We start from the raw sequence: 12,085 nt of genomic DNA, 5'->3' as shown, positions 1-12,085 counted from the left end.
ATTGGCTAGTGGTTGGGTTGGTTCTCTAACTAGTAAAGTCCCGCTGTGCATCAAAGCCAAGTCAGTATAAATTATTGAGAAAATGAACACATATAGAATAGGAATTAGGAAGAAAAAAACCCCACTTGGGGTCTAGTTCAGAGTTTCTTAACCTATGTACAATTAGTACTTAGAGCTGGGTAAATTCTTTATTGTAGGGGTTGCCCTGCGCATTACAGGATGTTTAACAGCATCTTTGACCTCCACCTGCCGGATGCCAATAGCGGCAGACCCCCTCTTTCCCAAGTTGTGACAACCAAAAATATCCCCAAATATTGCAAAGTCAAAATTTCCCCTGGTTAAAAGCAGTTGGTAGCTTTATAACTCACTGACCACATGTTCTTAGACAAATCTAATAACTCTCTGAAACCTGGGTTTTTTCATCCGAACTTAGGGAATAAAAATTCTTCAACTGGTACTGCATAGTGGTTGAGAGACCTAGTTTACTATAAGGGATATGAAAACATCTTGGTACCAGTGAAGTTGTACAAGGAAGCAAGGGATCACAAGGATTTCTAGACATTCAACCTAAACCTTGTATGAAAAATGAAGGACTAATAGCCAAATATTAAAGCAGCAGGGAGACTATAAGGAGAGCATTGATTCTGTAAAATTGTTGGCAGTGACAGGACAGCAAGTAACTGGTTCTGCCATCTTGGATTAGAGTAAAGACTTCTTGGCAGTGAAGCTCTGTGGAGGATGATGGGAAATGGGGCCATGTTGTTAGAGTGCTGAATGCCTCTGGGAGAGGCAGGCAGGTAGCTAATTGTTTTAAACCGTGAGTCTTTAGAAAGATTTGACTAGCAGATAATATAACTCATGCTGTAGACTGGTGAGAGACAGAGGAAGAGCAAGTTAGGAAGCTTTTGTATCAAAGGCAACATGGACAGCAGCAAATCCTTCCACATACAAATGGCTTCGGTATTTGAATTATATAGGAGTCCTCAACTCCTGAGTTCCTCCAAACCAAGGATTGTTGTTCAGAGATTTTCTAATGACTGTTATCAGGAAGATGTGGCATCAAAGAGGTGGATAAAATGAGGACACAAGGCAAATGTAGAATTAGGGACTAAAGTACAGAGTCACTGCAGACGTTGAGAGCAGAAGCCATGAACGTGGGTCAGAAAAGTTAAGAAGGGCTTCGTGAAGGAGGTTGAATTTAAGCTATACATCAAAAGATGTGTGGGGATTGGGTAAATGGACCACATAAGCAGAGCATGGACATGTGAGTTAGCGAGACCCCTCCTGGTAGAAGTTGAGGGTAGAGGAAAAGAGGAAAAGTTCTCTGTTAGGTTTCTACTTGGTTTGGCATGAGCAGGTAGAGAATAGAGAATGGGCAGACTGGGGCAAGGCTAAAACTCTAATTCTAATATATGGGAAAGAAACAAGTGTTTTTCAGTTTCTCTTAACTATTTGTGAGTTTGTGCTATCTATTTGTTTTTTAATGGATTGAAACATAGAAGAAGCTTAAAGGCTCACACAGCCCCTGCCAGTACCTTGCTGCATGACCTTGTCTTGATGAAAGAGAGGAAAAGGAAGGAAAACAGCTGGAGTGGGGGACGGTGTCAGCTTCCTTGTTAGCATCCTTATCTATAAAGTGAACATAATGTTTCCTCTGTAGCTGCTAAAATTCAAAACATCATTAATTGATGGGATCTTAAAGATGTCTAAAAGAAGGGGAGATGAGAAAAATTGTTGACTAGTCAATCAAGGCGTTTAGGGGGAAAAATAGCAGTAATTTAATGGATTGTGGTATTTTGCTATCTTGTGTTTGTTTTGTTTTCTTCCATTTTATTTGGTTTGCTATTTGCTTTGCTCCTTAGGGAAAAGAGAAATTCACAAATGTAAGAAACATTTTGTTCTTCTAGAAAGAATATGGCAGGAACAAAATTGAAACCTCCTGAGCAGTGGTTTTTCAGAGAGTCCAAGAACCCCCGGCATTGCATGGAATATGTGGTGTGACCATGCCCTTGCTTGCTGAGAAAGTCCATAGCTGGCCTTGAGTCCTTACAGGGCCTATACGGTGAAAAAGGACTTAGGAACCACCATTGTAAGGCCATGATTGCTGATCTTTGAGGAGGTACATGCCTCCAGGAAATGATATGTTGACTTTGGAACTTTAGCAGGACCTCTACCTCACCTCGGCCCCTCCCAGCCCTGCTACCAAGCTCATTTTCCCATCTCTCCATGCCATGCCAAGGTCTGTCAAGCTAGAGGGAACAGGAGCAAGTACACCAACATGATGAAGAGAATAGAGCTGCCAAGAGCAAGGCCATCAGCTTCACTTCTTGCTGCACCATCCCCTGGCTCTGGGCTCTGGGCATCACTTCCTCTGTCTGTAGTATAAGGCAACAGCAGCAGCTACTGTGTAAGCTTATAGTGAGAAAAAGTTTAAATGCCTGCTGGAAAGCCCCTAGCTCACTGTCTGTACATAGTAGACCTGTAATGAATGTGAGCTATTCACATGAGGCTTAGAAATGATCTAGGATGGTTATTTGGTGAAGATTAAAGTTGCACTTGAATTGGCAGGTTAATTAAATAATGAAGTAATGGCCAGGGCTTGAGTGCACATTATATCGCCTAGATACAGCAGAATAGTATATATAAATATACCACGTATGCTGAAACACGAGGACCAAAGGGGGAAGGTATCTGGAAGCAGGTCTCCTTTCTAATTTAAAAAAAAAACAATAACACAAAACTAAACCCAAAAGTGCTAACAAACATGAGCAGCCTGGTCTGCAGCTGGAATCTATGGGCGATTTCACAGATGGATTGTATTGCACTCCCAGAATAGCAACAGGAGAAGGAGAGAGCGGAAACAGAGCTCTGGATTGTCCTTGCACCAAACATTCTTTTAAAAGAAAACAAAATCTTCTATTTGTTAATGTTAAAAAAGAGAAAGAGAAGATACTAATATTACTTTAAAGGGGGAAGAGGAAGCACTCCAAATGTCTCTGAGTTCTAAAGGGACAAATCTGGAAATGACACATTTTTGATATTGTCCTTACCCATGGATTTCCAGGAAAAGAAATGAAAAATAAAGCCAAATCTTGTCAAGTTTTTTTTTTAATCAATGAAATAAAGTGAAGAAAAATAATTGAATGGTCCTACATAAAGGGCACTTTTGTTCAAATTTCCTGTGTATGCCACATGAAAGCATTTCCCTTGGTGGCAAATAATTCACCTGAAAATAGCCTCGCCTTCTAGAAATAACACAACTGCTATATCACACTTAGATTGCAGGGCAGGGCAGCCACCAGCTCAGGGCTCCACAGGACAAGGGAGGGACTCAAGGAACTTTGTCTCAGTTGTTCACCAGGGCTTTTGAATTCTATGCTGGGCACCCAGGTACCTCCCCAAGGCTGTGTAGACCTTTCCAGACAAACGGTCCCCACCAAGAGGCCATAGCTCCTACACTTAACCCAGCAATCCTAGATTCTCAACTATTAATAACATTGACAAGATAAATAAAAATTCACACAGGCCAGTGTTCAACCAGGGGCAGTTCTTCCCCAAAGGGGACATGTGACCATGTCTGGAGACAATTTTGGTTGCCACAGCTATAGCTGGAGGGATGTTCTGGCCCGAAATGTCATTAGCAACAGGGTAGAGAAACTCTAGCCTAGGGAACTTATCCAGATATTCCCTCCCATCTGAAAAAGAAACAAGTGAAAAGAATTCCCAAACCTTTAACAATGTTCATATTCCTTATTACAATAATTTGACCTGCAGGAATCAACTCCTATGATAGTGCTTGGCCAAACTCACAAAATGTCTTTTCAAAGATTTTTTTGTACCACTGCTTATAGTAACAGAAAATTGAAGACAACATAAGTGCCCAACAGTTGGCTATGGTTAAAACAAAGCATGGTCTATTTGTGCTACAGGCTGCTGGGAGGACAATAAGGGTTGAAGATAGACTTTTGAAGTGTAAAGATTAATGTAACATTTTTAGGAGACAAGTTACAAAAAATATGTGGAGTCTGATTCCAGTTTTATAAAAGAAAGTAACATAGGTATATTTGTATGTGTGTGTGTGTGCATGGCTGCTTCTTGGAAGTGGTGGAATTGTGGACTTGTTTTCTTTTCTTTTTTTTTTTTCTGCAGTTTTTGGCCGGGGCTAGGTTTGAACCCGCCACCTTCGGCACATAGGGCTGGCACCCTACTCCTCTGAGCCACAGGCGCCACCCAGGACTTGTTTTCTTTATGATTACCCGTACCTTCTAATTATTAGCATATTGGACATGAGTAGTTTTTTATGATTCAAGCTTAAAAAATGAGTTCCTTTTCTTCACCCCGTACTACCCTTTAGCTCCCCTCATTTTTCTTCTCCCTCCTTCTCGGGGAGACATTTTGAAGGATATGTCCGCATTCCCTCTTTCTACTTTTGCAACAGCAGCTCATTCCTGCCTTACCTCTGAAGGCGCTTGGCTAGGACATCAGAGCCATCAGAGAGTCCAATCTGGAGGGAAAGCTCATATCTGGGTGAACCTCTGCCGCAGTTTATCACTCACTTGGCACTCCCCTATCATTTCTTCTCAAACACAAGCTTTTCTTATTTTCCCACCTTCTAACCCATCCTCGGTCTCCTTCATCCACTGCTCCTTGAGGGAGTTGGAGTCTCAAGAACCCCTTCTCAGCCCTCCCTATTCCTCATTTGCTCTACCTCCATTCACAAAATGTTTGTTTGTTTCAACATGGACTCTTCACCCTCAGCATTATCCCCTGCATTTGTGTCCCCTAGGTAACTTTGGGAGCTGCTGTTCATTCCTACTTCTTTGATCCTAGTTCAAATGCTAGCGGCTGTACCCTAGATCATTGCCATGTGCCCCAGGTGGTCTCCTTTGCTTGCATCAGCACCCCTCAGTCTGTAGATTGCTCTTCCTAAAATGTAAGTCCCATCTCCATTCTGCTCTGTTCAGAATCCTCTCGTCCTTAGACCACAATCTGAACTCCTTGATCTGACACACAAGAACACTCTCACCTAGCCCTTGCCTGTATTTCCTGCACAACCCCCTCTCACACTGAGCTTCCTTACGTATTTTACATGTTTCTGTCTCTGCATATGGTGTTTTCTGCACTGTGAAATTGCCCTCTGCCCAAGATCCTCTGCTTTTTAACCAAGTAAATTCTATTCTTCCTTCCAAATTTTGTGTAAATACTATTACCTCTGTGGTAGGATTCCTGAGGCCTCTGGGGTCGAAGGCTTTATATATCGTACTCACTATATATTGTACTCGCTGCCTATAAACAGTAGTTTATTTCTGCCCTAGACTATGAGCCCTTTAAAATAAGGCCTGTGTTGTGATTATTGTTGGAAATATTTTAAAATATTAACAATCCATGAAGAATACCTAGTGTGTGTTAGGGGCTGAGTGGATGGATCAACGGAGAGACTATGGCTTGATGGATGAAGGGATGGATAGACATCAGTATTTCTTAAGTACAAACAGGATAGAAATTTTATATAGCAGTTGTCTTATAATAAACTACTTGAAGTTGTCGTTTTTTTTTCCTCAAGATGCTATTGAGATGATCACTGAGTTCTGAACTTCAGTCCATAAACCAAAGGGAAATGATGATGTTCCTCATGGATTCTGAAGGAGTTGCAAGGACAAAAATAGAAAAGAAAAGGTTTCTATTGATTATTGAGCCACCCTGCATTTTGAAGAACAAACATAACAGTCCTTGTGTTCTCTTCTCCTATAGGTCACTGGGAATAAAATGACATCTCTGAACCTGGCCACCATATTCGGACCCAACCTTCTGCACAAGCAGAAGTCATCAGACAAAGAATTCTCTGTCCAGAGTTCGGCCCGGGCTGAGGAGAGCACAGCCATCATAGCTGTGGTGCAGAAGATGATTGAAAATTATGAAGCCTTGTTCATGGTAGGTGGCCCTTCTATGACAGGACATCTCAGTAAGCCACCTGTTGGGTACCTCCAGTTCACTACCTTATGGTTTGCAGTGTTGGTCACTGACTGAATTCATTGGAAGCCAGGCAGTTTCAATGAGAATCGAAAGTTTCCTAACTACGATATCACTTAAGTTTGTGATTCCATGTTTTAACAAACATACTTGGATTATCAATTTCATTTTGTTGTTCTCTAAACAATAATCACAGTTTGGGGTCATTTAATCATTTATAAAGCAGTGTCCTTGCTCAAAATATTGATAAAACCCTTCATTTGAGAATTCTGTATTTTCATAGGCATCCTCAGTGATGGCATTTCCTCCAAGGTCAATCTTGACATTTCAGTTTCTGCATTAAGCTTCACCAGACCTTCCCATGTCCTTCCCATGCCAATTCCTTGCCTCACGGACTCCATTACTGTTCTTACTGATGTTTATCTGACTCAACATTGTGTATGGTCATTTATGACCATTTCCCCCGGTAGATTATAAATGTACTTAAAACAAGGGCTGTTCCCTTGTTATCTCCTCTCTATCCTCTGAGCACTTTTGGAAGGCTCTCCATCTGGCAAGCACTCAATAAATATTTTTTGATTTGTATTGAATTACCAGTTCCTGTTTTCCTTCATAAAACTGCATCGCTTGCTCAAACTTCCCTTGAACAGTAGAACCAATGCCAGCTCCCTTCTATTTCTGTTCACTGCTCAGATTGCATGTCAGAATTTACAGGGACTTTCTCTCCATTGCTTCTCCCATTTCTTTTGTCAATTTGTAAACACCATAAAGCCTACCTATTCCTCTAGAGTTTTTTGTGGCTTCTTCAACTAAGAAGGCCAGTTTTCTGTTGTGAATCCTTTTAACAGTTTGGCTACACTTATTAAATGTCTTGCATTCAATTTATCTCCATGCCTCTCTTATACCTATTTTTTGGGGGGGTATATTTTCAAGCCAGTTGAGGATATTTGCCCTCTCTATCTTACACCTATGTGATGATGACCAAGTAATTTAATACTCATTAGGCATAGATTTTAGCTTCTGTGAAAGGGGAAAAATAAAAAATATATCCTAATTCCCAGAATGCTTACCAGAACCATTTGATCTATGGAAGTATTCTGCAAGCTGTATGCAAGTGTTAATTAATAATTATGTTATTTGGATAACACAAGTTGCCTCAAATCTTAGTATTTGAACACAGCGGATATAAATATCTCTTTGAAATAAAGTTTAATCAGATCTTTGGTAGAGAGGCCTTCCAGATGTTTGGTGCTTTTGGTGATTTAAGAACCCCAGCTCCTTGTATCTTGAGACTCTGCTATTTCCTAGGATTTTACAGGTAACCCCAGAAAGGGCATCCATCATATCCACTCAAATCCTATTGGCCAGAGCTTATCCACCAGCCATGCTTAACTTCAGGGGAGGCTGGAAAACATATTGTGGTTGGATGTTGAAGACGAAGAGAAAATGGACCCCAGTGAAAACTTCTACTGAGGTAGAAGAATGTCCTGTTTCTCTTTGTGTCTCTGAAGCACTGTTCCTGTGTAACACATGATAAGCTCTAAATAAATGTTGAATTCACCATTGACTCTATAAATTTCACCCTTCAGCCAAACACTCATAATTAATTATATACTTGGATGAATCAAATGTTTGAACTTTTCAACATTTTCATCAAGTTTTAAGTCATATATCATCTTACTAAGTATCCTTGGCGTTACTTCACTTTCTCTGGATTTTTAACAAAATAATACTTCTCTTCAATCCTAATTCAATTATCTAAATTCTGTATTCAAAACCAAGTTCTCTTTATGTGAAACTTCAAAGAATCAAGTGTTTCTTTTCAACCTAGACACTAACAAAACTCTTTCTGGCTTTTTTTTTTCTTTTTGAGACAGAGTTTCACTGTGTCGCCCTCAGTAGAGTGCTGTGGTGTCACAGCTCACAGCAACTTCCAGCTCTTCCTGAGTAGCTGGGACTATAGGTGCCCGCCACAATGCCTGGCTATTTTTGTGTTGCAGTTTGGCTGGGGCTGGGTTTGAACACACCACCCTCAGTTTACGGGGCCAGTGCCCTACCCACTGAGCCATAGGCACCACTCAGCATATCATTCTTAATCTCTTTAGATAAATTATGTAAGTTATATATTAAGAAAAAGAATAATAGAGTAGGAGGAGAATGGGGACAAAGACCCTCAATGCTGAGTCTATATAAAAAGAAACTGGCTCTGGAACCAGAACACTTTACCTTAGTCCTGTCTCTGCTACATTGGCCTCATGAACTCATCTTCTTAGATTTCTGTTTCTTTACTTATCGAAAGACTAGGTTTGAGTGAATGGTATCCAAGATCTCTTATGGTTCTAAAAATCTGCTTGGTTCTACACCATGGCACTTCACTTCCTTTAGTTTTATAAAGCACGGAAGAAAATCTCATCACATTTTAGATTTTTCTTGGCATATTTGGCATTTCAGAATCTATTATAGTTACACCAAAGCTGGTGGTTGGTCGACAAAGCTGGTCTATGTGGGTGGACAAAAATGCAATCATGTATATAGCTATTTCACTTTGTTTTGTTTTGCTTTTTAAAGAAGCTTTCAGAATTATTATAATTCCAAACAAGGAAGAATGAAGCTAGACAGGACCTGATGGTTAAAAGTAGTTAGCAATTGTGCAGTTTCATAGTCCTTGGAAGGGTTTACAAGCTCGGAAAGGGAGGTGTCACTTCTATTGGCATTAGAAAGGAAGACTTGTTAGGGAAGGTGGCCATGAGCTTGTCCTTGAAGACAGAACAGACCTGGAGGCAGTGATTCCAAGGAAGAACTGATGGATAGGATGTAGAAACCCACAGAGGCCTGGCAGGAACCCAGAATTTGTTCTGAGTGTTCTAATGTCCTTCATTTCCTGATGCTGAGAATGCCTCTCCCAAGTGGCCAGTATCTGAGTTAATGGGAAATGGCAGAAAAGAGCCTGGCTTTGTCCCATAATACAGAAGAGGCAACTAGACTCAGAGACTGACACATGATTCAGGAGTCTGGCTAGAACAGTCGTTTGCATTGGTTGTTTTCTTTTTAGGCACTGTTTTGGAAATCCTAGAGCTGGAAATAGATCATGATAACAGATATCATGACCGCTCTGTGGAAAGACTGAGGCAGCATATCATAACTGGGCCTCAAGTCTGAGCATGTACCAGAGATGCAAGGAAACTTGTTAGGCATACAGATTCCTTGGCGGCGCTCCGGACAATCAGATCGAGCACCCTTGGGATTGGACCCAGGAATCTGTACTTCCTAATGAACAATTCCAGGGTGTTCTGGCAGTTTCCTAACCACACCTTGAAAAACCATATCTTGGGAAACACCAAAATGGTGTAAAGACCATGAGATTTGGAATGAGCGACCAAAATTCAAATCCCTGCTCTGTCACTTATTTGCTATGTGTTCTTCAGGCCACACTTAAATTCCCTAAGCCTTCGTTTTCCTCTTGTAAAAAAATAAGATGAAAAATAAGACAAAGCGACCTACTTCACAGTAGTGTTTTGAGAATTAGAAATGACATTTTAAGGATAGGATTGGCATATGCTAGGCACTAAAAATAAATAGTGCTGCTGTTATTACATTAAAGTGATGAGGTGCCTGCCCTTTCAAAGCACATTCAGGTGTCACCTTGGAAATCAAGCCCACTCTGACCACTGTATATAATAACACTGTCACCTGCTCCCACACACCCATACTCCCAGGTCCGTCCTTTGCTCTTCTTTTTTGTCCCATAACATTTATCACCTTTGAACTTATTATATAATTTACTTGTTTATCATACTTGTTGAAACCTAATAGAATGCAAACCTTATGAAAGCAGAGATTTTTGTTTGTTCTGTTCACTGACATTCACAACAGCTGAAAAGTCTGTGTCATAAGAAGGGTACTCAGTGATTGTAGCCACTCTACTGCTAAAAAAGAATGGATTTTTTTGTTTGTTTGTTTATTTGGTTTTGGTACAGTGCCCATACTTCCTAGATTCCCTTACCTTTAAATCATGACCCTCTATTTCTCATATCAACAGCTATTTAAAAACTGGCTAACAAAAAAATGATACTCTCTGGTGGCATTGGAAATAAAAGATAAAATTCATGAACGTTTAGAAATGTCATTGGTATATTCTAAGCAGAAAGTACTCACTGACTAAATCATTGACACGCTAATTATACTGAAAGTTGTTACTTCTGTAACTAATATTGGGAATCTCAGAGAAAATTCATCTTGCTCTTAGAGCTAATAAGAGTTTCAGAGCAGAGGGGAGAGAACTGTCCACTCATTCTAAGCTGCTGTTACATGATTCTTAATAGGGCTTTTTCAGAGAGGGGCAAAGATGACAAGGCACCACCCTTGCAGGCTGATGACAAGTCTGGAGTGCAGTGGAGACGTGGGAAAGCCAGCGCATTCCCACCCCACAGGGTCGTCAGCCTGAGCTGGGGACCAGCTCAGCACACGTGGGAAATTTTAAATGAGCACTACTGGGAGCAAGGGTCAGAGGCAGCAAGGAGGATTCCAGGCTCAGAAGCCAAGATTTGCTTTGTGTTCTCTTTACTCCTCAATGCAAATTGCATTTTCTTCAAGCATCTGTGAGTGCCAAATCAGGAGTCATGCAATCAGCCAGGTCATCAGACAAGAAAGCCCCTCCCTATAGGTCTAGGTAGTCAGACGTGGTTTCCATTTCCTTTGCCGTATAGCAAAAGTACTCCTGTTTATGTGCTGCGGGTTGGGTTGGTCATTAGGTACCCAGACTGGAAACTGCTCACCCGTGTCCCTGTCTGTAAAGACAGGACACATGTATGCTAGGTGTCACATACAGGTGGAAGAGAGCAAAAGTTTATTACATCGGAGCCTTTTCCACTACCTCTAACCCGTCACCATGGAGCAAAGACTGCTCATTTTTCTTCATCTTCCTTACTTGAATCATCCCCCAACATAGCTCTGTGGGTCATGGGTCCTTCTACTGTACTTGTTCACTAATGTGCTCCAGTTGCCAAAACATGCTGCCTGGCATGTCTCAGGCACTTGAGAAATATCTATCAAATTTAATGCATCTTGACCCTCCAGTGCATCCAGATCCCTTGAAATTATTACACCACCTGTCACAACAGAGCCACACGAGAGGTTCTTGGCTGGGCCTGCCCTTACTTGAGCTTTTGCTCCCATAAACAGCCAAAGTGATTTCTTTTAGTGTGTTTGTTAACTATCAAATGTCATCATGATTTCCACTGATATTTACTTTTGCTGAGTTTTAAATGCCAAAGCATCCTTCTCAGTCAAGTGCAAAGTGGCAGATTGGTGGGGAACACCCAGCAGTAAGCACAGTAGGGCAGGGTCCTGGGAGTTGCTCTTTACAGAGGCCTTAATGGTTTGTTATGGTGGCTTAGTAAATGGAGAGAACTCATACCATTTTTCCCCTCTCAGTGGTTTATGGAATAAACTACCTCATGGCAATTACACCCTAGGTAATCATTCAAGGTTTCATTTTAAATTTGATAGCACAGATTTTAATTGTGACAGTTTTATTCCTTCATATGTGTAGTGTTTACATTTTTTCTCTGAAGCAGGGGAGTCCAAAGTTCTTTTGATTTTTGGAATAGCATTATGATTTGAAGGAACTCATTAAAATCTAAGGAGTTGAGTCTCTAGATAAACACAACCATAAATGGTACCCTTAGAAAATATCTAGAATTACTAAGTAGCTGACTAAAACCCGGTACAGATTTTGATGTGAAACAATGAATTGTTAAGTGAAGAATCGCTTTGGGCCGGGTTTTGTTTCTTCTTTTTAACACACAGAATTGCTTGATTTTTAAAAAAGTAATATGTCTTTCACTATCTTGCTTCTTAGTTCCCACTTTGCTACATACAAAATCCCAAAAGCAGAAAAAGAAAATACTGTTTAATTATTGAGCCATACTTTTCAACATTTGGGGTTTTTGTATTGATAAGAAAACTAGCTTAAGAACTTAGGAAATGGCTCGGCGCCTATGGCTCAAGCGGCTAAGGCACCAGCCACATACACCTAAGGTGGTGGGTTTGAAGCCTGGGCCCGCCAAACAACAATGATGGCTGCAACCAAAAAATAGCCAGGCGCTGTGGCGGG

The 12,085-nt window shown here is 40.9% G+C and overlaps 1 protein-coding gene across 1 annotated transcript in view; it reads left to right on the top strand.

Annotated features, from left to right (window-relative positions):
• The window catches only part of ARHGAP6 (Rho GTPase activating protein 6), a 465,268-nt gene that overhangs the window by 429,656 nt on the left and 23,527 nt on the right, over positions 1-12,085 (top strand). Inside the window, exon 9 of the mRNA XM_003793049.2 lies at positions 5,752-5,931. Coding sequence (XP_003793097.1) covers positions 5,752-5,931 — 180 coding nt within the window. The remainder of the gene's footprint in view (positions 1-5,751; positions 5,932-12,085) is intronic.

This window comes from Otolemur garnettii, unplaced genomic scaffold (genome assembly GCF_000181295.1).
Source record: "Otolemur garnettii isolate 467f Iridium unplaced genomic scaffold, OtoGar3 scaffold00065, whole genome shotgun sequence".
In the NCBI taxonomy this organism is placed as follows: domain Eukaryota; kingdom Metazoa; phylum Chordata; class Mammalia; order Primates; family Galagidae; genus Otolemur; species Otolemur garnettii.
This window is presented reverse-complemented; position numbering and strand designations above follow the sequence as displayed.